Here is a 24860-nt window from a genome sequence, read left to right on the forward strand (position 1 = left end):
TCATCAGCCATCAGATCTGCCTTTGCTTCATTCCTTGGTCTTTGGTAGCCCTTGAGCAGCACATTTTTGCAGAGAGGATAAAAGACCGTCCACTCGTCTCGACTGAGTCCCACTCGAGTCGACTGTGACTTTTCTCGCAGGAAAGTCCGTTGTTGCAAGCCATTCAAAGTCTTCCCCCTCGGGTCATGTGACCCATAGTCCGCCACCGTGTTTTTCTTCTTCGAGCACATCTTGTCCGGAGGGGGATGAGTGATCCTTGAAATATTATTCCGTACGAATCCACCCCCAGCAGAGATGATGCCGTCCGTCTTGGTCGAGTTAGTCGATCCGCGCAAGTAGATGCGCGCACGGTGATTGGTCCGTCCGGACCCAGACAGATGTCCCGTCAGCCCCGTCTACAAACTAAACTACTCAATCTCTTTTTCTCTTGCTTCCCCCAGTCGCCCTTGGGCTCTTCTCCCAGCTGTATTACTCTCTTCCCGGGGTTCTCGATCTCTCGGATTCTATTCCCTCCATCACTGCCTGTGGCTCTTCTCTCCCCTCTGCGTTTGTAACATCCTATTCACCCGTACTCCCTCTCTCATCGGTCCTCCCTGCCACGCTGTTAGCCAAAAACAGCGTCCGGCATTGCGGCCATTCCCCATCTTTCTCCCCCCTTTCTTCTTTTCTCAACTATATCCTCCTCATTGTTCTATCCCTTGTCTCGGGTGGTGAGACCTGCAAAACCCTGTGCTGCTCGGCCAGCCACCACTAATCGAGGTAAGTACACATCCCTGGCCGCCCGCGCCGAGCAACAACTCTTGTTGCAACGCCCCCCGTCGCTGACCACATCTGGCAGGTATTTACATCGTCTGCACATCATTGTCAGGAACAGATCGAGATCCCCTGGAACTCATGGTAAGTGGCGTGTCGCGTGCTTTTGAATCATAGTCGCTTTTTTTTGCTTCTGTACATCCACATCCCATCCTGCTCCACACACACAACCCGGGCCCGACCGGGTCTTCTTCCCTTGACTTGGCAATTCTTTTTGTCTGTTCAGTTGTTTGGGATAATCATCCACGATGGATGCATGGCCACGTCCCGTTTCTGCCTCTTCTTCTTTGTGATTGCCCCCCTGCGTTCGCCCGCCGGCTCCCCTGGCCCTGAGTTTCAAGGATTGCGCTGCGATTACTTCTGGCGGCTTGGCACCCGCAAGCGAACCACCCAACGACTGACCCAATCTATACAGATCACCTCGCAACTGTCTGTTCGCCTGTGAACATTCTCTTGCCTTTTTTAAATCCCTTTCTTCTTCTTTTCGTCTTATTTTTCTTTTCTTCTTCCTGCTGGGCCTTCTCCACTCTCTCCCGTCAACATGGCCCCCATTCCCCAGGTCGATGTGGACGTGGACAATCCCTCATCTGACGTGGGCGAGGATTCTCCAATGCGCCGTCAGTTCTCGGAGCCCTTTCGCCCCCAGTCCACATCTACTCAGATTTCCCAGTCACCGGAGCCTCGGTCGCAGATGGCCAAATGCTCCTGGTGCGGGAAGCTCTTGGATGTTCCGCACGATGGCGAGACTACCAAGGAAGATGTCCTGAGAGTGCATGTCGCGTCTGCACACCCAAAAACTATTCGGTTCTCAGATTATGATGATGCCGAAGAAATCGATGCAGAGAACAGTTATATGGACCCCAATGACGAGGAGGCGGCTTACCATGAAGAAGAGCTCTTCAACGAGGAGGAGCCTCTTAATGAAGACTTCAATGAGGAGGAGGAAGAAGAAGCCGAAGAAGGAGAGGAGGGAGAGGAGCCTCTCGATGATGAAGAACAACTTATCGAAGAAGAAATTCTTCAAGACGACGAGCACTTCAATGAGGACGAGCGTCTCAACGGTGCAGAGCCCCTGAATGCAGAGGAACTGGCAATTCATGTCACGCTGCCTGAAGAAGAGCATGACCATGGCGGAGAGGAAGAACCAGTGACTGCTGCACCCTCGGCCGTTGGGGACCACAGCGACGATGCTGAGCGTCAAGAAAGCAAGCCAATGGACGTTGGTCCTAAGCCCAGCCAGACAAAAACCGGCAAACTCGATCGGTTGGAGTGGCTCTCGAATCCGCGATCATCCTTCCCCGATGACTATCGCGAACGCTTGTCCAAGTGGCAAGAACCAGACGTGAAGAGTCGTCTCTCCAAAGCTTGGAGTATTCACGATGTCAAGAAATTCTGTCCCGAATATGAACAAGACGAGGCCAAGATCAAGCAGACGTGGCAGCACGTTCTCAACAGCAGCGACTCCAAGCCCAAGAAGCGTGAAGTACCAGAACCGATCACTCAGCACGGCCCGTACAAGAAGATCAAAGTCGACAAGGGGGAATTCCTTCCTATCGAGTCGCCCGATAAACTTGTAGAACTGCTTCGGCATCCTGAGAACCTCACGCCAGACGAACTCTACGCAGTCACCGAGACGGCCGCCTTTGCCATGAGAGTCTGGCAAGATGAGTACCTGGCTCTCGATAAGCTGTATCTTTACACGCATCGGCACCATCGCGAACCTCTTCCTGACGGCTCGAAGAGATCATTTATCATGGGAAACAAAAAGAAAACCAACCATCCCCTGGCGCGGGTGCCAGAAGACGAGCGTGACTTTGAGGATAGGAAGGAGGCTATGCTTTACGGATACAAGCATACGTACTTCCAGGGCAACACGAGCACCCAGGTTGCGTGGGCACCGCAGGACGCATTTGTTCAAGGTGGCTTCGTGCCGACACCTGCGCAAGGCCGGAAGATGGCTGCCAAGACGGCACCTGATGATCCCAATCCAGATGGATTCGCTCCTGTTATCCGAGACGGTATTGAACATTTCCCCAAGCTTTGGGAGCCGCGCAAGGAGCCCACCTTGATGAAGTTCACCCGTAAGCGCAAAGCCGCCGAGGTCGAAGCAGCTTCTAAAGCAGCCACCGACACCGAGGAGACGCAAGGCGAGTCTCCAGAAGCGGATGAGACCGACGAGGAGCAGCAGCCTGCTAAGCGGCGTACTCGAGGTCGTGGTGGTAGACGTTCCGGAGTTGAGTTTATTCAGTCTGAGCTTTCGACTCCTGCGCGCAGAGGTGGCCGTGGCCGTGGCCGGGGTAGGGGTCGCGGTGTTGGACGCCCTTCCACCCGTGCTTCCTTGGAAATCCATCAGGCATACACTCCTCCCTCTTCTTCACGCGGTCGGGGCCGAGGCCGTGGTGGCATGGCAACGACACAGACGCGCTCAGTAACCGACACATCATCTCTGCCTGCTCTTTCTCCCATGGGCACTTCCCCATCTGGCACCCCTTCAGCCACCAAACAGACCTCGGCAGAAGCCCTTGAAGAAGCCCGGCGATTGAAGATTGCCAACTCAAAGAACCCAAAGCGCACCAAGGCCATGTTGGACCACTGGGATCGATTCAACCGCGAGGGACGCATCCGCAACCCGAAGCGCTCCAAGGCGCAGATTGAACAGGATCGTGTGGTTGAAGAGACCCGCAAGGCAGTCGATCCTCCCAGGCCCAGTGGCCGCCGAAGGAGGTCTCCCTCACTCGCTCCAATCCCTACCGGCAACCTTGCCCCCAAGGCTTCTCCCGGCCTGCCTTCTCTCGCGAGCTCACAACACATGGGACAGGGAATGCCTCCTAACCCTCCCATGCCTGGATCTATGGGAATGCCACCTTATGGCCACCATGGCCACCCTAATCCTTTCGGAGCACCGCCGGGACCGCCGGGACCGCCGGGACCCCCGCCGCCTGGACATGTCCAGCTTGGCCAGCCCATGCCGCCTCAGTACGCGCCTTTCCCGTATGTGCCGTACAATTTGGGACATCTCGGACCTCCCCGTGACCCGCACCGCCGATAATCTCAACCTTTGGAGAGAATTCACTTTGAAGAGAAACATCGCATAGATGTTCATTCTAAGCACTTCGTGTTGACAGATCGCGCCGCCATTTAGGGGGTGCATCCACACGTTTTCTGTTTGATTTTTTCTTGGGAGTCCATATTTTCCCACCAGGACTTTTGAACCTTCTTTACCCATTCTCTTCCTCGGGAGACCGTCCTTATCGGCGGCACTCCAGGACTTCATTTCAATTATTTTCGTCATTCAAGAGACCGTCTTTACCGACTGGACTCTGATGCGCATCTCTTTTCTTTCTCGTTTTTTCCCTTCCTTTCTTTCTGGTTGGTCTGCACTGGAATGGTCGGCGCAATGGATGGACGGTGGTTTTGCAGATCTTAAGGGACTGCTTTTGAGCGCAAAAGGGATTGTAAATCTACTAAGGATGGGAAGTTGATGGTGTGGCTTGGGGCCTGGATTTTACAGGCACCGCCAATACTGTCAGCTTGAACTGTATTCTATTCTGCCATTTTTGTATGATAGCGTCATGGGCACAGATAAATGGACCCTTCGTTTTTCTTCCACTATCTTGTTTCCTTTTCCGTCTTTATAGATATGATTCATTCACGTGACCAACACGTGACTCTTCAAACCGGCCTCTGGATCATCCGCACAGCTTCACTCTTGTACAGCTTCATACTCTGCATCCCACTTTCTCCTTCAACATTGTCTCATTTCTTGCGAACCCACCACCGGATCACCCTCCCTGGTCATTGTCCTTTGGTCTTCAAACTTACGTCTATACACAAGCGCCACAATGGGAAAGAAAAGACGTGGTCCCACGCTGGACGAGGTCATGGCCCGACCATGGTGCTACTACTGCGAGCGCGACTTCGACGACCTCAAGATCCTCATTTCGCATCAGAAAGCCAAACACTTCAAATGTGAGCGATGCGGGCGCAGACTCAATACCGCAGGAGGTACGTACCTCTCCATCTTCCCCATTCTTTGTCGGACTCCCAACTGACTACTTCGCGCTCTTCAGGATTATCGGTGCACATGAGCCAAGTCCACAAGGAACAATTGACCGAGGTCGAGAATGCGCTGCCCAACCGAGCTGGCCTCGAGGTGGAAATCTTTGGCATGGAGGGTATGCCGGACGACGTGCTCATGGCGCACCAGCAGCGCGTGGCGGCTCAGTTCCACCAGGCTGAGGTGGAGCGTCAGGCTGCTACGGGTAACCCCCCGGCTGGCGTCAGTGCTGGCGGGCAACCAGCGAAGAGACCGAAGCTGGAGAACCCATCGGATCTCAAGAAGCGATTGGCCGAGCATAGGGCGAAGCGTCAGGAGGCCATTGCTGGAGGGAGCAGCGGCGAGGGGACCCCTATTGGTGCTGGGCAGGCTGCGCCGTCACCGGGAGGATATGTAAGTTTCTGCCCTTTTCTTACCGGTGGAATGGGACTGACAGTTTGAAAACAGGGACAATCACCTCAAGCCGCGGCCGTGCCCGCACCCGTTCAGCAATATCCCTACCAACAGGCCGCTAGCCCGGTATACCCGACCTTCCCACCGACCGGTGCTCCCGGCCAGCCTCCGGCGCCTGGTTATGGAGCGACACCTCCACCCCTTCCCCCAGCAACAACCACCACCAGTCCAAATTCAATCACCGCCCAATTCATCAGCCTTCCCACCGCGACCCGGCAGTTTACCTCCCGCATCCAACCTGCCCCAGCGCCCCGCCTTCGGGGCACCTACAGTCAACGCGCAGCAGATGCAACAATTGCACATGGGCCAGACCATCCCGTCGGGCTATGCAAACGGTGACGTAGCTCACAAGCCAGAGGTATCATCGTCCGTGGACGCCCTGGTCTCCGGCGCCGCCACCGAAGCCGCAGCCGCCAAAACGGCCGAGTCGACCGAAAAACCAGCAAAGAAGGACAAGTCCAAGCAGACGCGGATGATATACTCCGACGAGACAATCAGCCCGGAGGAAAAGATGGCACGCCTGCCCCGATATTCATTCGTTCCCAACCGCAAGAATACCGTCCTTGGAGAGCTCCCGGCCGCCGTGGTCACGGGCGCGATCCGCGATTCGGACACGGTGATCGACCCGACCCATTGAGCTCTTTCGTTTCGATTACAAGGGCCCTGCGAGCGGAACAGTACCTTCTGCGTGTCTGTGTGTGACGATAGTCGAGGAGAGACGGACAAATGAACTCCAGCTAAGTTCGACGCATATCTATCAACTTCTAGCTAGAATGCTCATGCGTGGGTTGTTCTGTTACCTGCCCTGATGATTCCAATCAGTAGTTTTTTGTCTTGGCGATCCATTCCTCCGTGATATCTGTCGTGCCAACAGACCGGCAGGCAGATGCCCTCTTTATGGAGCAGGCGGACGAGGATGATGATGAGAGTTCTGGTGAGTCCGGTGGAGTTGGTGTTAATCGGGGTTGATCCCAGTATCAGTAGGTGCTCTACTACTCTACTTGACCTTCCTGCTCTTGTTCCTTTGTTTGATCTCCGTGCTGTCGGGTCCCGTTGTGATTGATGCTATCTACCAGTGGTGTCTATCTATCTATTCTGTGTAAGTTCTCGAGGCGTTCTCCCGTGGGAGGGAATCTATTTGCTTTAATTATGCGATCTACATTCGTACTCTGTAGTTGTCTTTTTCCCAATAAATACAATCAGATTGAAGGTACTACACATCCCTATTTCCACATGAAGATAAGTCCAAGACTATCATTTCTGCCATCCTCTGCCCCAATCCCAACTTCTCAGTATAGAACCCCAAATGCTGCGCACACTGGGGGAAGCCTGAACTAAAGTAGGATAAAACAGCACACATCCATCGCAGAGTTGTATAGAAGACAATGTAGCATCATCTCAACTCCACATTTAAACAGAAGCAGCCCTCTTATCCCTGAAGGCCAACCCGAAAACCACGAGCCCATAGGTAGCCAGCACGCTCAGTCCCATCGGAACGGGCTTACCCCTCGTCTTGATAGCGCGCGGGATGGAGCTCCCACCCAGCACAGCGGAGGCCAGCAGACCGAGTTCCTCACCGTAGGACTGGCCGGAGCGCAGGCGCGCAAAGCTGAGCATGTACAGCGCGCCTACAGAGAGGCCCGCGACGATTGAGGGGATGGACCCTGTTTTGGCGTACCCGATTGCGCCGCCCATGGAGGTTAGCAGCGAGAGGGCGAGGGCTGAGTTTGTGGGGACGGGGTTGGTGCTCTGTTTTTGTTTTAAGTTGTGGTCAGTTTGGATCACCTGGAGTGTGTGTGTTGAAGGTGGGTGAAGGGGTGTGTGCCATACCATTTTGGTGGTTGTTTGGGGGTTGTGGAGGTGGTGATGTTGAGTTTCTGGGGTGAGTTGGGGACGAGCTGTTTGAAGAGGCCGAGGTTATTAGTCAGAATGGGAAGTATACAACAGCTACACTACTTGTTGTAGCAGCGCGGAAAAAGAATGCATAGACCTCAATAACTATTTGTTTTAAACGCCAGTCTAATGCACAAATGCTGGTACTAAACGCCAATGAACAAGAATCCCCAAAAGAATCCACCGCTCATCTCTCATCGAGCCGCAAGCTCAGCGGCGTCGTCCGGGCGGCGTCCATCCTTTCTCGAGTCAACGGTCCCATACCCATTAATGGCCGGGCCTCGCGAGTCATTCGTATTATGGTCCTCATTCTCATCATCAACATCATCAGTATCATCACGGACAAACCCCTCACTCTCCACCATCCAAAACACAGGGACGGCACTAATAATCGCCAACAGCGTCAGCATCCACCACGGGAAAATCACATACCCCTTCTCAACACCATACGAGAACGCCATTCCCATAAGCGCCGGCCCCGCAGCACGGCCTATGGAACTGACGCTTGTCCCGACGCCGTTCAGGGTGCCGAGGACACTGAGACTGGAAGCGGAATTGGTGAGCAGGATTGTGCAGCTGGGGAACCCGAAGATCGTGACGGTGAGCTTGGCCAGCATAATCAGGACCACGGTCGGTCTGCGCAGCGCGAGCGGCACCAGCACTGTAAATGGGACGACGAAGAAGATGATTGGGAAGATGAGCGAGGAGACTTTGAGGCAGGTCAGGACCCCGTACCGCTGTGCGGCGGCCGGGAAGAGGAGGAATTGCACCATTATGCCTACGATGCCGATGATCGTGTAAAACAGGCCAATGGTTTCGGAGTCTGCCATGGTCAGTAGTCTAGTCAATTATCTGCAGGTTGAATCACTCACCCACGCCGAATCCGCCGGCGAACTTGAACGGCAGATGTACGTCGGGATTATTGTAGAAGTCTTGATCTGGGTAATGCAGGAATACTGGAAACAGTGAATCAAACGCCATGCTGTGCATGGCCATCAGTGTATAGGCTAACAGCACCAGATTCGACTGCGGAGTAAACACCTGGCCCCAGGTTGGGCGCCGCGTAGGTCGATTGCCTGTACCCCTATCACCGGGAAGCAAGGCTCTGCGCTCCTCATCCGCGGCCTTGGAGTCAAGGGTGTCGCGCTTGCTGCGGGAGGTGCACGATCTTGTAAGTGTCTGGCCGAGAACCAGGCCGTAATCACGTTGATCTTTCTTGGCTGCCAAGGTTTCCTATTGTATGATCAGCGACGAGGGACCTTAGACCAGAAAAAGAAGATAATTACCTTCATGAAGAGGAACCCAGTAGTAATACCCACGATAAAGAAACACGCAGATGCCAGATTAGGGAGTGCAAAAGGATACTTCCGCAGGAACTCGATGTTTCCAAAGAGACGCGGGTTCTTCTCCGCCGGCTTCGCAAGAGCGCCTCCAAATGCAGGTCCAAATATACTCCCGATCGTCCAGACCAGTGGCATGATGCTGAAAGCGCGCGGCTGTAGTTCCTTCTCGGGCACCATCTCGGCGACCATCGTGCGAATGATGCCGACATTGCCGTTCAGAAAGCCCAGCAATCCACGCGAGACAAGCAACATCGTTAGATTCTGGGACATGCCGAATACGATCGATAGGATCATGGTGAATGTTAGACAGAGCAGAATGATTGGCTTGCGGCCAACGTAGTCTGATGCCGTGCCCCAAGGTACGGCCATCAGGGCCTGACAGCCTGCGGCGACGGCAGAGGTGGTGCCGACCCAGCGAGCAACTTCATTTTTGGGGACGCCGACATATTCTATCATCTCCGGCTGGGCGAGAGGTTAGTTGGACGTCATTGTACCCTGCCGGGCTATGGAGTTGGTTGGAAAGGCGGAGGTGGGGCTCAAATACATACCAGGTAGGGAAGGATGGAGGTGAGCACAACTATAGGGCAGAAGGGTTATAGTGCTCAGTATTCTTGTCTTTACCGGGGATATAATGTATGAACAAGCACCTACTGGGCTCTGCAAAGCGACATATTGCTGCACAGCAGTGGTCAGCGCGTGGACTCGTCCGACACGATCAAAAAGACAAAAACGTACACAAAATCACTAACTGCTGGACGGGAAGTTGGGGCTGTCGCATGCTTGGCTGAAACGGTCGGTCTCCGCTAGTTACCGAACGCAGATAAACTCGAAAAACGAGGCTGGAGGAAAGAGGAAAACAAGAAGTCGGAGACAATTCCGACGCGAAGCCATTTGCAGCGCTTAGCGCCTGAACACGATGACTCCACTCGAGCGGGTCCAGCCGCAGCCTCTGTACAGACAAGGCTGCAGACCAGGCACCAGATGACACGGAATTTTATCCCGGGGTCGCTGAGAGGTGGGAAAAAGAGCTCATGCATCATATGATGTTGTGTTGAATCCCTGCTGTGAGGATCAAAGGCAGGGGTCTGCAGAGGGAAGTTATGGGTAGGTTTGATCACTGCCCTCTGTTTACAGTACTTCGAACCGAGAATTATTGCAGTCCATTGATCCTTATTCCCCGCAAGACTCTTGTTGGATTGGCAAGGAAGACCTGGGGAAGTAAATGAGGCAGGACCGAGGACGGCGCTTACTGCTTGTAAGCATTCTCGTTCTATTATTGACACAACCGCCTAAATAAAATAAGATGGCCTAGGTCTTTAAAAGGATTAAGATAGGGCTTATATACTAGTTTTAATTTAGGGCAGTTCCTTCACTGTGGTGGCTGAGGTCGTTTGGGTTAAGATCCGACGGATCATAGATAGCCCCTCAAGCTGTTTCATCGGGAGATGATACACCCTATAGGCCCTCTCTCTATGATTGAAAGGCCGAGCCAGGCAATTTTATAAAATACAGACTGCATACGTGTTGTAGATGTGCATCTTGAGATAAGAATAAAAAAGCACCCCCAACAAACCATTTAAATTGTGCAATAGTTGTACCAGAATTTTTTCAACGGGGGCTGTGCCATGTAAATGGCAAAACTTATTGTTGCTTGTCCGGCATCTCAATCCCGTGCCAAGATTCGCGAGATGGGCTCGCCTATGGAGTACACTAAAATAAAACCTGCGTCCGATGTGGCGGCCAGCTCTAGTCCGTATTCAGACATCGTGTGGCGAGTAAACTCGAGGTGGGCGCTAAAAAAGGGGAAAAGAGGGTTTAAGCCCGCCCTGGCTAGCGGATCCAAGAAGTAAAAGATGGATATTTTGGCCGAGAGGCCCATTGAGGCGCTTTGCTCAGGGACGATTATAAAGGTCGCTCTCTCTCTCTACTCCATTTCTCAAGATTAATTGTACCACAAATCATTCGTTTCTTATCTTTTTGCAAATAATATTCTCTACGTTCGTTACACATCTTTTAATACCGCCGCCAAATGCAGTTCAAGCTCCTCGCCACCTTCCTTCTGTCCTCGGCGGCCCTGGCCTCTGCCTCCGAGGCAACCATCACCGGCTCTTCCGATTCCTTCGAAACGAACCCGGACAGCAGCTCCTTGGCCCTCCCCAAAATCCCGCACTCTATTCTCACGGCCCTGGAAACCGCCGTCCCGCCCTCATGGTTCACCGATATGATGAAACCCCAGTTCCGCTCTTCCGTCGAGAGTGAAGCCCAGGCTGGCACCATGCCGGCTTGGTACAATGCACTGCCTAGCAGTGTCAAGGCCTGGGCTTCGTCCGAGGGTGCCATGCTGAACGGCTTCCTCGGCTCTGAACAGACTTCTGCGGTTGTCGGCGCGACTTCTTCCAATGCTCCTGCTACTGGCGTTCCTGCGCACAATACTGCTTCTACCATGAGCACTACTATGAGCACCGCGGCGGCGAATAAAACCGGTGCCTCCGGCACTAAGAAGTCGACTCCTTCGTCTTCGACTTCGACTTCGACTGGTGGCGCTCCGATTGCTACTGGCGGTGTTGCTGCGAGCATTGCTGGCGCGGCTGGTATCCTTGGACTGGCCCTGGCTCTGTAGCCGCTGTCTCATAAATTTGATGGATCTGTTTATATTGTCTCCAGCTTAGCATACATTATACATTATAAATCCCTGTCTAGGATTGTCAAATAAATTATCTGAAATCTTGCATTGAAAATTGAGAGAGGATAGATCTATACGCTCCTGAAGAACCTAGTATCTTCAGACGTGCGAGCTTGGAAAACGGGCAAAATTTGTCTTCCTTACAGTCTACAACACTTTTGAGGATGTATACGGAAAGAAGTATGCAAAGCTAACCAACTTCTTCCTGTATGTGGTATCAAGGCAGAAACCTTTATAGCAGCTGGTATACTGCAACATAACAAGTATGTACTTATCTCTTCCTACACACTCATTATTTTAAACATTGCATCGATCCCCAAAATCTCAACTACTCAAGCAACTTGGCGGCGGCATGAATCCGCTCCAGGATGATAGAGCCCCATTTCTAAAAAAAAAAAAAAATAAAAAAATAAAAGTTAGCCTGTAACCACATCGATTGCTGCAAAGACAAATGCATGTACATACCTGAGCATTCGCGGCATCACCAGCCTGGAAACTCTCCACCAGTCCCGGGAACGTCGCACCTGAGTATCCGGTCCAAATGCCAGGAGCAAAGACGACGTGTTTGAACCAGTCACGCCCGTCCAGACCGGGTTCGTACAAGAATGCTCGCTCGATGCCCTTGTACTTGGCGTTTGCTACCCGGATTTGGAAGTACAGTTTCACCTTCTTCCACCAGTGGTACCAGGGGACGTGGTCGCCGAGCTTGGACTTCAGCTCCTCGGCATAGGCATCGAACTTGGCCGCGACGTCCTGGAATTGAGAGATGGCCTTATAGAGGGGCGCAAAGTCGAAGCTCATGCCCTCGCCGCGTGCGACTGATTCGACACGGTCCAGGTACTCTTCCAGACCGGCGGCGTAGTCTGTGGCACTCATGGCGAGCAGTGGAGACTCGACTAGTTGTGCCGCAGCAAGAGCCCACATCTTGGTGGTTGCCAAGTGGTACGAGAATGTGGGATCGCCGAACTTCTCCATCCAGGCGAAGCTGTCGTAGTTCGAGTGGTAGTGGTACACTGGGTCTCCCGGCTGCGGGCCGAAGCCAAAGTCCACGCTGGCAATGCCGCCGAAATCCTGGAAGGCAGTGAAGTCACTACCGCTGCCCATGGTTGCAATCTGTCCGTCCCAAATGTCACGGACAGTTTGGCCCTCGGTCTGATTTGGGGCCGGCACTAGGCCGGTGACGTGGTAGATGACTTTGTTCAGCAGAGGACTAGCGCGAGGTCCAAATTGCGTACCAGACGCCGCGACATCCACGTTCAGATACGCGATGTTGGTCTTGGACAGCCAGGGGATATGCTCCTCCACCCACTCGGTCGATCCGAGCAGACCATACTCCTCACCATCCCAACTAGCAAAGACAATAGTGCGTAGTGGTTTCCATCCAGCTTTAAGAGCCATTCCGAAGCTGCGAATAACTTCATTCAGCGCCGCAGAGCCACTATTAGGATCTCCAGCGCCACCGGCAACCCAAGCATCTCGGTGGTTACCCAAAACAACCACTTCATCCGGAATAGATCCCTTGATGACGCCGATGACGTTCCACACCGGGGTGGTCACGTATTCCTGCTCATTGTACAGGTTGATCACCACCTCTTTAGGAGACGGGCCAATGTTATAGTCGACGCCCTTGTGGACGAGGCCACCAACCCACGGATCATCAAAGTCCGCTCCCTTAGGGCCATGCCCATTCAAAGCTTTGAGGAATGGGATAGCCTCCTTATAGGAGATTGGGAGTGACGGAATCGAAGGAATAGAGTTGTAAGGGTCCTGTCGTTCACACCCGGGCTTGGATGGATACCCAGGTGTGGTGGGATCACCGGGAAGAATGCCTGGTCGCCGAGTTAGTAAAAATCATGTAGGGATGGAAGGGTAGATCTTACTGAGGAACTGCGTACTTCCTCTCTGGACAGCACTGGGATTCCGCGCTGGCCCATCCGGGTAGGCAGCGTAGCCATTTTCCTCAGTGATGGGTCCATCTTCCTGGGGATCACTGTAAATGACCACGCCGACCATACCCAGCTCCTGCGCACGCTTAACTTTCAGCCCACGGAAGACATGTCCATATTTGACGAGCGCAATCTTGCCCTCCAGCGACACGTTGGCGTTGACTAGGGCCTCGAAATCCTTATAGGTGCCGAAATTGGCGTACACGTACTGCGCAGTAACGTTACCGCTGGCCGAGTAGCCATGGAAAACGGGGACGCGATCCGGTAGACTAGAAGTAGGATCTTCCTCTAGCACATCTTCTTCCAAAGTCGCTTCGAAAGTGACGTCCGTCTTATCACCGTCGCCGGACTTTTTCAGCAGCGCCAAGCGATGGTCCAGTGGGTAGTTCATGTAGATGTCATAGGACGCGAGGGTAGTGTCCTCTACACCGAACTCCTTCCATTTCTCTAGGGTCCACACAGCTTGGCTGAGATTCTTGCCCGCTAGATGAGGTCCTGCTGTGTAGTAGGAGCTCCACTCGCGGGCCTTGGCGGCCGATGGAGTGTGGAGGAGGATCTGTTGGAGCTGATCGTACGGCATTCCGTGGCCCTCGGGCCAGGCTGGGTGCGGCAGAGAATTGGAACCGGGGAAGTACGACCAGATCGAGCCGTGTTCTCCTGGTAGACTGCCCTCGGGAATCAAGAACAGGATGAGGACGACGACTAGCACAGCGCCCAGAAAGAAGGTACAAGCGCGCCGAAGGAGGTGATGGGGGTAGCGGTGCCGCTGTCGAGCGACCCGCACCTCCAGCAGAGGCGTCGTCTCTGAATACGGCATGGTCTTCTCCCTCATCTTCGTAGGTGAAGAAAGAGAGAGAACGAAGGCACTTTCTCCGCATTCACGTCATGGCCGAGGGCTCCTTATCGGCTGAGTCAGCCACCCCTCACATTCCACCTGCCTAAACAGGAGATTTATTGTCGGTGGAACCGCGTTGGTTGCCGAGCTAGTAGATAGATAGTATCAAGATGCCTGAGAGACGAGGGAATGAGAGAGAAGGAAAACAAAGAGCACTCCAGATGGAGCGGTAAATTATATATATAGTGAGGTATAGAACACCAGGAACAATTGGCCTTCACTCCGCCTCGTCCGGGAGGGGCACATAATCATTGAGAGCCGGATTCACCTTCTCACCGAGGTCAATGCTATCCCTCAGGATCTGCCGAGCAGCCTCACCACTGACGCCCATGTCCTCCTTGACCAGTTGCACCGCTAGTTCAGGCACCAGGACCTCCTGTGCGTAGCCAGCTACGCCTGCCTCTTTGAGGATTGGGTCATCAGCGGACAAGCGCCGCAGTTTCAGAGAGAACCGATCCACCACCGCTTGAAGCCTAAAGGGATTTGCATTAGCTGTCGTGTCATAATCACATCGCCGAGACCAACTCACATTTTTTCCGATCCTTTGGTACCATAATACCCACAGGACATGTTTTCCAACCTGTCGCCAGATAACAAGTTCTTTGCTGTGCCCGCCTTCTTGTCAGACTCGAGTCTGTTCCGAAAATAGGAGGAGCACCTGAGCTCCAAGATATTCTCCAGGTGCGAAAAATGCTGCTGAATCCGCTCCTCAAACCCATCCCAGTTGATTTCCGGGTAGCCATGGGCTTCCCATTCCTTCCCAGCACTCAGCTGTTTGTGAGATCTGCAGAATTGCTGCTGCTGGCGGAATCCTTGCTTCGGTCGTTCCTCGAATTCTAACAGTAACCCCGGGTCGACTTCTTCCTTGCACAGCGGACACAACCACTTGCGAGGTGACGGTTCTCGGTTGTCGCGCTCGGCTAACTCGTCTAGCTCGGACGGTAGTTCGCTAAGAGGAGAACTCAATCCTAATGAATCCTCATCTTCGTCGAAGGATATTGTCTGTGGCTCCTTGGATGATGCGGTACTCGACACAGAATCTGCGGGGAAGCTAGGAGGAGGCTTGACACTCTTCCGGACACGAGGTCTCCGTGGACTTGATATATCAATATCCATTGGCACCTTGAAGGCAGGTTCCAGTTCCTCAGGTTCAGGTGGCGCGTCCGTCTCTGAGGCCTTGTCCTTCTTGGCCCGGGTCTTGTTCTTTCTATTTGCAACGTCGGGAGAGGACGTCGCAGTTGACCGTGCACTCGAGCTCGGCGCTCGAGCATACGAAGGGAGTCTGTTCTTCGAGGGATAGATATTGGTCTTGTGGCGCTTGAACGTCTGCGACTGTGACGATCGCAAAATGGAAGAGAAAGGGGCGTCATAATCTTCTTCATGATCGCTCTTCACGCCGCTAATGGTCCGTTTCTGCGGGTTGCTGCCATTTGATCGCGACGATCGACGCGCCGCATCCTCATCCCTCTTCGCGACCTTCTCATCGAAGGATGTCCCAGCCGCCCTCTCCTCTCGCTTGACTTCCTCATCCGAGCTCTGTGCAGCATGATCTTCTTCGTCGCTGCTGCTCATAGGCTCAGCATCCGTGGCAGGCTCGGGGTTCAGTTCTGGTTCGGGATGGGGATCGGGCTTCGTACGGGGCTCGTCCTCTCGAGGCTTGCGGAAGGTAGATAATAGAGGTTGATCTGGTCCATTGCGCCGTGTCTGCCGGGTCGACGCATAGCTCGCTTCAGGCTTCTGTGGTCGCATGATGAGAGAGGCGGACTTTACTTGTCGACCAAGGCTCTGGGCGAGTTGGAGACGCGGGTACCTAAAGGTGGGTCGGGGTCGTGTCGGGGGCGCGTGCACGAGGATCGTCGAGGACTATGAGGATCGCTCCCTGTCAAATTATTTGAATTATACGAGGTGCGGAAAATGGTGATGTGAAGAGTGAAAGCCGGAAGAAAGAGAGAGAGAAAAAAGCATCCCGTGACGTTGGAGCTACAGCAGCAACTATACAGTCCACAGATCCGACTTCTAGACAGAACAAAGGAAAGCCATCTCACAACGCCATGCAAGTAATACGCCACACTCCCATCCACGAAGCTATCATATAGATAAAAAAAAAGGGTAAAAAAAATCATTCAAAGCTCATCTGGATCTCGCCCTCATCATGATCCGCCCAGGCATTGTGCTCTAGATCGACGGGCGCCATCGCGCTGGTCCCAACATGATTGGGCACGGTCGCTGACGACCGCAGTTCCGGTCGTGTGGGAGGATCAGGCCAATCGCTGGGCGGGGGCTTGTGGTAGGAAGTATCAAAGGTCATCTCGATCTCTTCTTTCTTGGGCGCAGCTGAAGAAGGGATAGGCGCGTGAGAGCCCGTGTTGAGCTGTGGCTCAGACACAGTCCGTGGCACAGAAGGGATTGATTCGCCGGACTTGGATCCCTTCTCATTCGATGGGGTCGGTTGCGCGGACCGGGACTCGACTAGAGGATTCAGGTCCAGTTTCATCGGGGGCAAGGTCGATTCAAGCTGTTTGACCTCGATCGCTTCCGAAGCCAATTCAGCTCGAATCGCCTCAATGTCAAACAGCACAGTCCCAGGCCCACTGGTTACCTCGGTGGATTCGTGGGGACTGTTGTTCCGGTCCACGTCGTAGGTTTCCCATCCTTTCTTTTCGGCCAGCTTCCCTCGCTTGAAGAGACCAAATCTCTTCTTCTCTGGCTTCGCCTCTGCTTCACGACGAGCTTCATCGATCTCGCGGATCAACTCCCGCTGTCGCTCGGCATGGTTGTCGGGATCTGGGTCCTCGATTTCCGCAAACTCGTCACCGAGCACCTCCCAGCCGACTTCCCTGAGGAGACGAGGCATGGCCGCACGGTAATCCATATGTCCGTTCACAGACTGGGTTAAGTTAAAGTTCTCCAGGCCAGGGATCCCCTCCACAGCTGCGAGACCCGCCACTCGCGAGATACCGCCGGCCGTAGCCCGAAACAGATAGCCCAGGATCCAGTCGTTGGTGGAGTAGCCGTTCACGAACCGGCCAGAGACCACGCTACGAGCCTTGAGATACTCGTCCTTCTTTGCCACGATTGGTGACCCAAAGAGATACACATTTTGGACCAGTCCAAAAGCGCCCTTGTCAGCCAGTTCTCGGAGGCAGTAAAAGATGACACGCGCGCCGAGCGAGAAACCAAGGAGGGTGACAGGCCGGTTCCCGAGGTTGCGATCCCGCAAGGAGTCGGCCATGATGAGACCAGCCGAATACGCGCGATCCAGCGATACGCTCCATGGATTATCAATTAGGTAGGAGAGTTTGGTGAGAACAATGGGGAGTTGCAAAGATGCCATTAATGCCATCAGGACCGTGCTGCCAAGCACTTGTTGGAGGCCCTGGGTCAATGCCTATAGTAGGGGTCAGGTCAGCTTTACAGTCCAGGGCGGAGGAGAACCATGATTACCTCTGTGGCGAGAATATTGATAGTGTCACCCATACTCCGGAGCATCTCAGGCTCCCACAGGACGGAGTAGAGATCACCCATAATAGGATCCACGGTGCTGAAAGGGAGACGGACGTCATCCACCTTGCCGGTCATCCAGCCGGCAACAGTGACGATCAGGTTGACTTTCTTATTGTTGTGCAAGGGTCGGTATTCGAAAGTCTGCACCGGACCGGTACGCCGATTCGAGGCCCTCAATCCAATGGTGCTTCCGGTCACGGTGGCACCCGATGCGATCAAGGCCGTTCCACCGGCTCCACCCAAGAACGCACTGGTCCCAGAGATACCAACGGTGGTGAAACCAGCGGCAAGACCAGCCCCAATGACAGGAGCCAGCAGCCCCGCCGACAAACCGATAACCAGACCGCCACCGACCGTTGCCAACCCCATAACCATGTATTTTCGTTTCAGTGCCATTTTGCGGCGCCTCTCCATATGTCCAGATTCGTCCCAGTTCTCTTTTTCTGCCTCTTGCTGCATCTCCAGGGCATCCGTGACCCGCTTCTCAAAACGGCAGATTTGTAGCCACGACACATCCATAGCGGCACCAACACTCTCAAGAAGCGTTCGTGAACGGGAATCATACGCTGAATCGGCAATCAGCACTAAGAACAGGTCGCACAGTACCGTCCACCGAAGGTCGATATCAATTCGATCAGACGTCGGCATCTGCGAGGGTGTATGAACGTCAGGATCATCGTTCTCGTGTGCATCGTATGGTGGAGGAGACCCAATTTCAGAGGACATGGCAGTCTCAGTAGACATCCGCGACATATCACCTCCCAAGGCCGGCGAAGCCGCGGAAGAAGTTGGTTTCTTTGGGGATTCTTCCTCTGCCATGGGATTCTTGACTCGCGCGTTCTGCATAAGTGGTCGCACCAGATCCGAGGGTTGCACGCCGTGTTCAGCAAGCTGTTCGATCATGATCTGCTCGGCGGAGTCGATCTCCATGTGCATAAATAGCCGTCCCATCATCGCCTGGCCCCATTTCCTCAAGGCATCCACCGCGTTCTGAATCGTTTTGCGCGTAGCCTTGGTTTTTGGCACCTTCATCAATTCCAGGCTCATTTGGTGGATGGCTAGCTTCACCACGCCCACGTATGCGATTTTCTGCGTTTCATTAAGAAGGTCCTTCGTGGCCTGCAGCTGGCTGAGCGAGTCGCGAAGCTCCTCGCCTTCAAAGCCGGCAGAATTTCCCCCTGCATCCCGGAACAAGTAGCTCGTGTCCTCGTCTAGACTATTGGCCGACTGCGCATCTTCGTCCAGCTGGACTCGAGTATAACCTTTTCCAGCACCCCCAAGGCCTCTGTAGACGGCATCATTGTCCTCTGCCGTGCCCCCCTTGACAACTAACCTCCCATAGTCATCGTAGTAGTCAAACTCGTCGGCGGCGCGCATGTCCTTCCACTCGACTTCGTCTTCCACGTCTTCCTCGCTGTCCTCATCCGGCACCTGCGGTTGGGCGGCCAGTCGCATGTGGGACCATTCGGATATTTGGGAGGATTTCGCTTTGGAAATTGACCTTCGAGGAGGAGCAGGCGCACTCGATTCCAACGCCGCGGGAGGCTTTTGGTCTCTTTGATCCGGTGGTTTTTCGGCATCCTGTTCAGGTTTTTGGAGCTCCAACTCAGGTTTGTCCTGGGATGCCACCGGCTCCGTTGGCTCAGCGGATTCGTCTTCTTTGGGATTGGCGATCGCATCTTCGAATTCGCCAGCTTCGGACGAGCTGCTGCTTGAAGGTTGGGCAGGCTTAGGACGAGCTCGAATAGGGAGACCGAAATCGTCCACTTCAACTCGTGCTTCTTCTGCCTCTTGAGTTTTTATCTGTCCGTCGTTATTTTGCACCACCGGTTCGACGGCGGTGGCGCCCGTGGCCGGCGTGGGGTCATTGACGACATGTTGGGAGGATTGCGGAGTGTTTGAAGGGGAGCTTGGAGCAGGCTTGTCCGAAGAGCGATCGACGGCGTCGCTTGAGGCTGCGGTCATTATTCTTTCATGAACAGTAGGACGCTGGGGCCTCCGGACGACTCCTTCAGCTCAAGATCCCGGGTGTTTGTTGCTTGGCGCTTCCTCGCACGTTCCAGCTCACTGCAGTAGAATGCTCACCCATTCGGGCCGACAACAGCTCTATGTGGGGGTTGAGTCCGAACTGTGTTGAATACCCCCTTAAGTCTGGCGGTGATCATCCCACAGCTTGGGGAAAATGTCCGATCGGGGGCCACGTGAGGGTGACGGGATGACGAGCCGAACAAAAAGGTACCACAATTGCGAATTGACCGTATGGAAGGAGATGGGCGAGTTCTGTGAGAGCGTGGGAGAGGAAGAAACCCGAAAGGAGGAGGGGATGGGGAGGGAAGGACGGGTGCCGAAAGCGGAAGGTCATCTGGCGCAACAATCAACAATAAACATGCATTCGTAAACATCGTGTCCGAGACACGATCATGATAAGAATGATGAGGATGTGGAACAAGCCTACTATTTTCATTTCTGTGACATGGCCATATTTTCAGCCATCATGCTCATCATTATCTTTCCTCATCTGCAACCACCCGCCCGTTCCACCCCTCCACCAACCACAACTTGTGCGGAAGCCGAACCCCCGGCCCGGAGGCAGTGCTTTCCCCGCTGGCCCTTGTTTCTCTTTGCCCGGGTATCAGCCACCTCGGTTGAGTTTGCAACAAGTACCTACAGGCCAGTATACGAACTGTCCCACCAACGCTAGGGTCGGGATCGTCCCCCTCAGCCTCGAGCAGGCCAAACAGAGCGCGTCTTGGCCCGGCACATGGCGTCATGGCCTTGCTTTCATGGCTGAGTCACTTGATGCTCAAGCAGGCTTGCGGCTCTAGCACCGCGGGGCCAATAATCAGCTAGTCAAACAGTGAAGGCAACCTGTGGCGACGAGAGTCTGCTGCTCTTTCTTGCATCCATGGCCTGAGACCTCTTCCCACCCGTCCATCATTATGATCATGGCACATCAAGGTAGAACTGTCTTTCTTCGTCCTGATTTCATGACTGACCAACGATGCCGTATGCACCAGGCACCGAGGCTTCCATTGTCCGCATCGCAGGTGCTGGATTTCGACTCTCCCTGCTCCTCAACGCGGCCGCCTGTCAGCTTGCACAGTCCCGCATCGATATCCACAGCATCGCAAAGGGAATCTCGCTCTTTGCGCTGACCCTCAAGCATGTGGGACAGACGCTGGAGGCCACGGATCTGGATCGGTCCCCCGAGGCCACCGAGAAGGCTTGGGAGATCGCCGGCCAGGGCCAGATGGTTTTTATCGAAATCGAACATATGCTGGACAAACTGAAAGGAACCGACGCGAATGACGACCTCCAGAAGATTCCAGTCCAAGAGCGTCTCAGATGGTGCTTTCCGAAACAGCACGTCACCTATCTGTTGGCCCAGCTGGAGTCTCTGAAACTTAGTCTCATAGTGGTGCTCCGAGTCTTGCAGCTGGGCAGTCTGATCAAGTCCAGCGCGGACAACCCTCCCTCATCTCTGACCGTGGACGATGCGATTGCCCAGGAAAAGGCAGAAACACAAAACATGATCATCGTGCGGTACTGGTCGGTCAAACGTCTGGATCGTTTGTGGGATATGGTGGAACAGGAGGCGATGGAGGCCGCCAACGACGAGACCAACCAGATGATCAGCTCCAATTATTCGGCACCGAACACCGCCGCGGCGTTGAAGCCGCTGGTCGCCGCGACGAAAGGTTCTGAACTGACCCGCCTCCCCGCGGTGACCTTTGGGAATAGCGACGTGGGACTGAGTGACATTGAACGATCGCCCAAGGACATGGTTCACTTGTCCGAGAGCGCGATGAACCAACTGCTGTCGGTCTGGGTGCCTTCACTGGACTCTACTTTACTGCGGGATGCCGGCAAGCCGGCCTGCAGGGATGGAAATTCTGGCCAGCCTCGGGTCTATGTCTCATCTGACAGCGAGAATGACTCGAAAGACCTCGATTTCGACGGCCCTGAAGTGCGAGGATACTATCTGGAAGGCAAAACAGTGGACTGGCGCCAGCCGCAATCCCAAGAAGCTCGTCATCATGCAGCCCAGATGCGCAGGCGGTATTCCAGCTACCAGGCCCAGGTCGAAAGTGATTCGGACGACGACAACGCACGGCTACGAACCAACGCTCGAAACAATAAGACAGCAAGTGGCTCCAGCGACGAGAACGAACAGAGAGCTGCTGAACCGCATCGACCCTCGCTCAGTGTCCCCACGAACGGCGGTAGTCGCGCCCACTCCAGCAGCATGCCATCCAGATATTCTCCCACATCGACGACCAGACAACCAGCCCCATACTCAAGCAACAGCTTCTTGCAACCGACCACGGTTCCCCACCAGCCGCCTCCCCAGTACTCCCCGGGACCTCCTCCTCTCCAGCAACCATACAGACACTACCCGAACCAAGACTATTCCAACACCCCACGCTCCATCCCCATAACACAGCCCAACCAATACAACCAACCACCACCCCCAGCCACAATGCCCAATACCTCACCACGAGGCACACCCCCTGGACCAGGCGAGCAGCCCTGGGGCCGACAACCAGTCTACAACAGCAACAACCCCCACCAACCCCGCCACTACGCCTCCGCATACCCGCTCTCGACCTCATCCCCCGAGTCAGGCTGGGCAGGACCCCCTCGTCCACCGCAGCCGTCTCCCTCGCATTCCCACCGTCGAACAACGCGTGACGACACCAAAGAGACCAGAGAGCGCGAGCGCGAGCGGCACAAGAATCTGACGCGCAATGCTACGAGGGGGTTGGCTGGTGTCGGTGCGATTGCGGGCTTTATGGATGCGTTGGAAGCATTTGATATTCTGTGATATCTATGTCTGTTTCTTTTATTCTTTTCCTTGGAAGGAATCAGGACTATTTTTCCTTGTTAATAGTTTGCATTCCTTATGTTCCTGTCTTTGTGCCTTGATGTCTTATGTCTAATGTCCGCAATACTGTTGACCTTGTAACGAACTTTTTATGATGTGATATATTACTTGATGTCCAAGCAGCTCTAACGAATGTATGGTTACGCAATTTTCTCATCTTGAAATAGGAGGTTCGTAATCGCAGATAAGAGTGTAGAAAAGCACCTACCAAACCCCGCTGGCCAAGGATTTTATATTTCTAAGCAAGTGGTCGCCTGTTTTGGGGGCTGGCAGCCGAGGTTAAGTATGTAGTTGCTTAGTTAGCCGGATTAGGAATTAGTTAGTTAACAGTGTTTCGCTCTGGTCCCTAAATTCCAGGGGCCGGCGCCTAGTCATTTCATACATAAGCCATATATTTGAAAGGTCATGATCGAGCATCTCAAGGAAGTGAGGCGGGCTGAATTGGAATAGTCTTATGTGCCGAGAATTGTGGGCAACCGCATGTATCTGGCAATAGACTACCCATGCCCATTGTTAACGAAAATTTATCCAATCGATCCTCAATATCATAGATGCTTAGGTCCAGGTCTTCTGGATCTTGAGAAAGAGGTCGTTGACTCCTATTATTGTTGAGAGCCTGGTTCTCCGCGAAAAGACGCCATGGGTCTTCCTCTTGCTTGCTGTCAAAGCTTGCCATCGAAATGGTCTGCCGGGGTTTGATTCTCCTCTTTAGATGTGACTGGAGCATGTTCTTCAGCTGGTCGAGCAGTGCGATAGCAGAGCTGATGCTATAGCGAGATCCCTGCACCAGGGTTGTTGCGTACATCGATGGAATCACTCCAACAAACGAAGCTGGGGGATCTCTTCCTACCAGCGTGCTGTGAAGCTGAACAAGGTTTTCTCTTGATTCGATAATAGAGTTCACCAAACCACCTAGCATAGCTGGGTCGGCATCCGTGTCCGACATCACAATGTTCTTTGTCGTTGCAAGGTAGCCAGGACATTTGGCGACTTCATTAAACGCATAGTCCATCGTCTGGCCTAGAAGGCTACTTTTCCGCTGCTGATGTTCCGATTTGGCAATCTCTTGGCTCATTGATGTGCATGTCCACTCCAACTCGCCCAGGAAACAGGGCACTGCATGGATAAAGGCATCCGCGACTATGTAAGGCCGCCAGCAGAGCAGAAGAGTTCGACCTATACCATGTTTATGTGCTGAAGGGCCACGGGCGCAGAACAGTTGGCGGATGCCACGTGAATGAATGATCCACGAACGATCACTGCTACCATCTAGAACCTCATAACCCCCCAGCAGGATCGCAGCTGCGAGTGTCTCATCCGCTAGTGCAGTCCGTGTCTGCAAGAGAAAGGCCAGATCCTTTATCCCTCGACCATACATACGACGAGCGCATAGGACAGCTTCTCTATTGCGTATTGCCGCCCCCATGCGCAAATATGTCAAGGCGCGGACTCCCCAGACCAGTGCCGGGGGAAACGTGGACCACCTGCTGCGTATAAAGTCCATCCAAGTCACCTCAACGCGGGAATTCCAGGAAGCGAGATAGCTTGGAAAATGGTAGTCCAACCATCTTTCGAATAATTCCTTGGTTTGAATATTGATCGCCACCTGGGTCAAATTTGGAGCAAAGGCTTCGTCTATTGGTGGCTGACGGTGTTTTCGTGTGATATATCGCGTCTGATCCTGGAATTTGAGACCACGATCATAGCCTGGACATTTCGAGCGATGATCGATACATCGCAGGCATTCCGGACGAGTTTCGTCGCACTTCAAATCTTTTAGCCCTTGTCCCCATGCTTCCAAGCGATGCGAACGAGCGGTTTGGATTTACGTGGTGACATTGGGTATATCACACTAACCTTGACCCTGCGGTTTATACAGCGCAAACATCCTTTGCTGCGGGGAACGCCAACCATTGTTGTTTTATTCAGGGTTAATCGAATCCAGTCATGTCTTACGTGCTTGACTCTCCGAGCTGACGTGCAAGAGAACGGAAAGAGTTGGGAGGTTGACAGATTTTGATGGTCACCTGAAGTAGGAGAGAGAGGGAGGCACAGCTGAGTATCTGGGTCTAGGTTGTCTTCCCCAGGGATAGCGTGGTTACACCGCATTGGCAGAAGAGTGTTTCTAGGTCAAGTAGAAAAGGGTCAAAGGACGCTATACCCGGAAGGGGTTTAGGGACCCCAAGTAGGAGCGGCGCAGCAGACAAACTCTATAATACGAGCCGAAAGTGAAAAGGATTCTCGCAAAGTCAAGCTACTAAAGTACTCGGATCAATACTGAATATGGTAATATGGCGGCAGATCTGCCGAATATGGTAGGTAGTAAAATTCAGCCGTGCCATGATTGCTAGGGTGGAAAGGACTCTTAAAATGCTTAGTAGAAGGTTG

At 53.7% G+C, this 24860-nt stretch overlaps 10 protein-coding genes across 10 annotated transcripts; 4 read left to right on the forward strand and 6 right to left on the reverse strand.

Moving 5' to 3' along the window:
• Positions 1-1354: 1354 nt before the first annotated feature.
• N7474_004040 (uncharacterized protein) lies at positions 1355-3862 on the forward strand (the record flags this gene model as incomplete). The annotated part of the gene is made up of 1 exon (XM_057195455.1): positions 1355-3862. The coding sequence occupies one exon, from the start codon at positions 1355-1357 to the stop codon at positions 3860-3862; it is 2508 nt and encodes an 835-aa protein (XP_057052851.1).
• Positions 3863-4655: 793 nt separating this feature from the next.
• N7474_004041 (putative C2H2 finger domain protein) lies at positions 4656-5960 on the forward strand (the record flags this gene model as incomplete). Its single annotated transcript, XM_057195456.1, has 3 exons — positions 4656-4818; positions 4884-5263; positions 5307-5960. 3 exons carry the CDS (start codon positions 4656-4658, stop codon positions 5958-5960), a joined length of 1197 nt encoding a protein of 398 aa, XP_057052852.1.
• A 773-nt stretch (positions 5961-6733) lies between these two features.
• Positions 6734-7156, reverse strand: N7474_004042 (TMEM14 family protein; the record flags this gene model as incomplete). The annotated part of the gene is made up of 1 exon (XM_057195457.1): positions 6734-7156. The coding sequence occupies one exon, from the start codon at positions 7154-7156 to the stop codon at positions 6734-6736; it is 423 nt and encodes a 140-aa protein (XP_057052853.1).
• A 254-nt stretch (positions 7157-7410) lies between these two features.
• Positions 7411-9337, reverse strand: N7474_004043 (MFS transporter; the record flags this gene model as incomplete). Its single annotated transcript, XM_057195458.1, has 7 exons — positions 7411-7600; positions 7649-8039; positions 8089-8449; positions 8503-9021; positions 9108-9136; positions 9211-9234; positions 9295-9337. The coding sequence occupies 7 exons, from the start codon at positions 9335-9337 to the stop codon at positions 7411-7413; spliced, it is 1557 nt and encodes a 518-aa protein (XP_057052854.1).
• A 1251-nt stretch (positions 9338-10588) lies between these two features.
• Positions 10589-11179, forward strand: N7474_004044 (uncharacterized protein; the record flags this gene model as incomplete). Its single annotated transcript, XM_057195459.1, has 1 exon — positions 10589-11179. The coding sequence occupies one exon, from the start codon at positions 10589-10591 to the stop codon at positions 11177-11179; it is 591 nt and encodes a 196-aa protein (XP_057052855.1).
• Positions 11180-11570: 391 nt separating this feature from the next.
• On the reverse strand, positions 11571-14020 carry N7474_004045 (M28 family metallopeptidase; the record flags this gene model as incomplete). The annotated part of the gene is made up of 3 exons (XM_057195460.1): positions 11571-11627; positions 11708-13071; positions 13123-14020. 3 exons carry the CDS (start codon positions 14018-14020, stop codon positions 11571-11573), a joined length of 2319 nt encoding a protein of 772 aa, XP_057052856.1.
• A 280-nt stretch (positions 14021-14300) lies between these two features.
• On the reverse strand, positions 14301-15832 carry N7474_004046 (RTC4 family protein; the record flags this gene model as incomplete). The annotated part of the gene is made up of 2 exons (XM_057195461.1): positions 14301-14556; positions 14613-15832. 2 exons carry the CDS (start codon positions 15830-15832, stop codon positions 14301-14303), a joined length of 1476 nt encoding a protein of 491 aa, XP_057052857.1.
• A 370-nt stretch (positions 15833-16202) lies between these two features.
• Positions 16203-19552, reverse strand: N7474_004047 (TMCO4 family protein; the record flags this gene model as incomplete). Its single annotated transcript, XM_057195462.1, has 2 exons — positions 16203-17471; positions 17528-19552. The coding sequence occupies 2 exons, from the start codon at positions 19550-19552 to the stop codon at positions 16203-16205; spliced, it is 3294 nt and encodes a 1097-aa protein (XP_057052858.1).
• A 1036-nt stretch (positions 19553-20588) lies between these two features.
• On the forward strand, positions 20589-22412 carry N7474_004048 (uncharacterized protein; the record flags this gene model as incomplete). Its single annotated transcript, XM_057195463.1, has 1 exon — positions 20589-22412. The coding sequence occupies one exon, from the start codon at positions 20589-20591 to the stop codon at positions 22410-22412; it is 1824 nt and encodes a 607-aa protein (XP_057052859.1).
• Positions 22413-22890: 478 nt separating this feature from the next.
• N7474_004049 (transcriptional regulator family TF) lies at positions 22891-23898 on the reverse strand (the record flags this gene model as incomplete). Its single annotated transcript, XM_057195464.1, has 1 exon — positions 22891-23898. One exon carries the CDS (start codon positions 23896-23898, stop codon positions 22891-22893), a length of 1008 nt encoding a protein of 335 aa, XP_057052860.1.
• Between the last annotated feature and the right edge of the window lie 962 nt (positions 23899-24860).

The sequence above is a fragment of the Penicillium riverlandense genome, assembly GCF_028828495.1.
Source record: "Penicillium riverlandense strain IBT 135883 chromosome Unknown utg000003l_segment0_segment0, whole genome shotgun sequence".
In the NCBI taxonomy this organism is placed as follows: domain Eukaryota; kingdom Fungi; phylum Ascomycota; class Eurotiomycetes; order Eurotiales; family Aspergillaceae; genus Penicillium; species Penicillium riverlandense.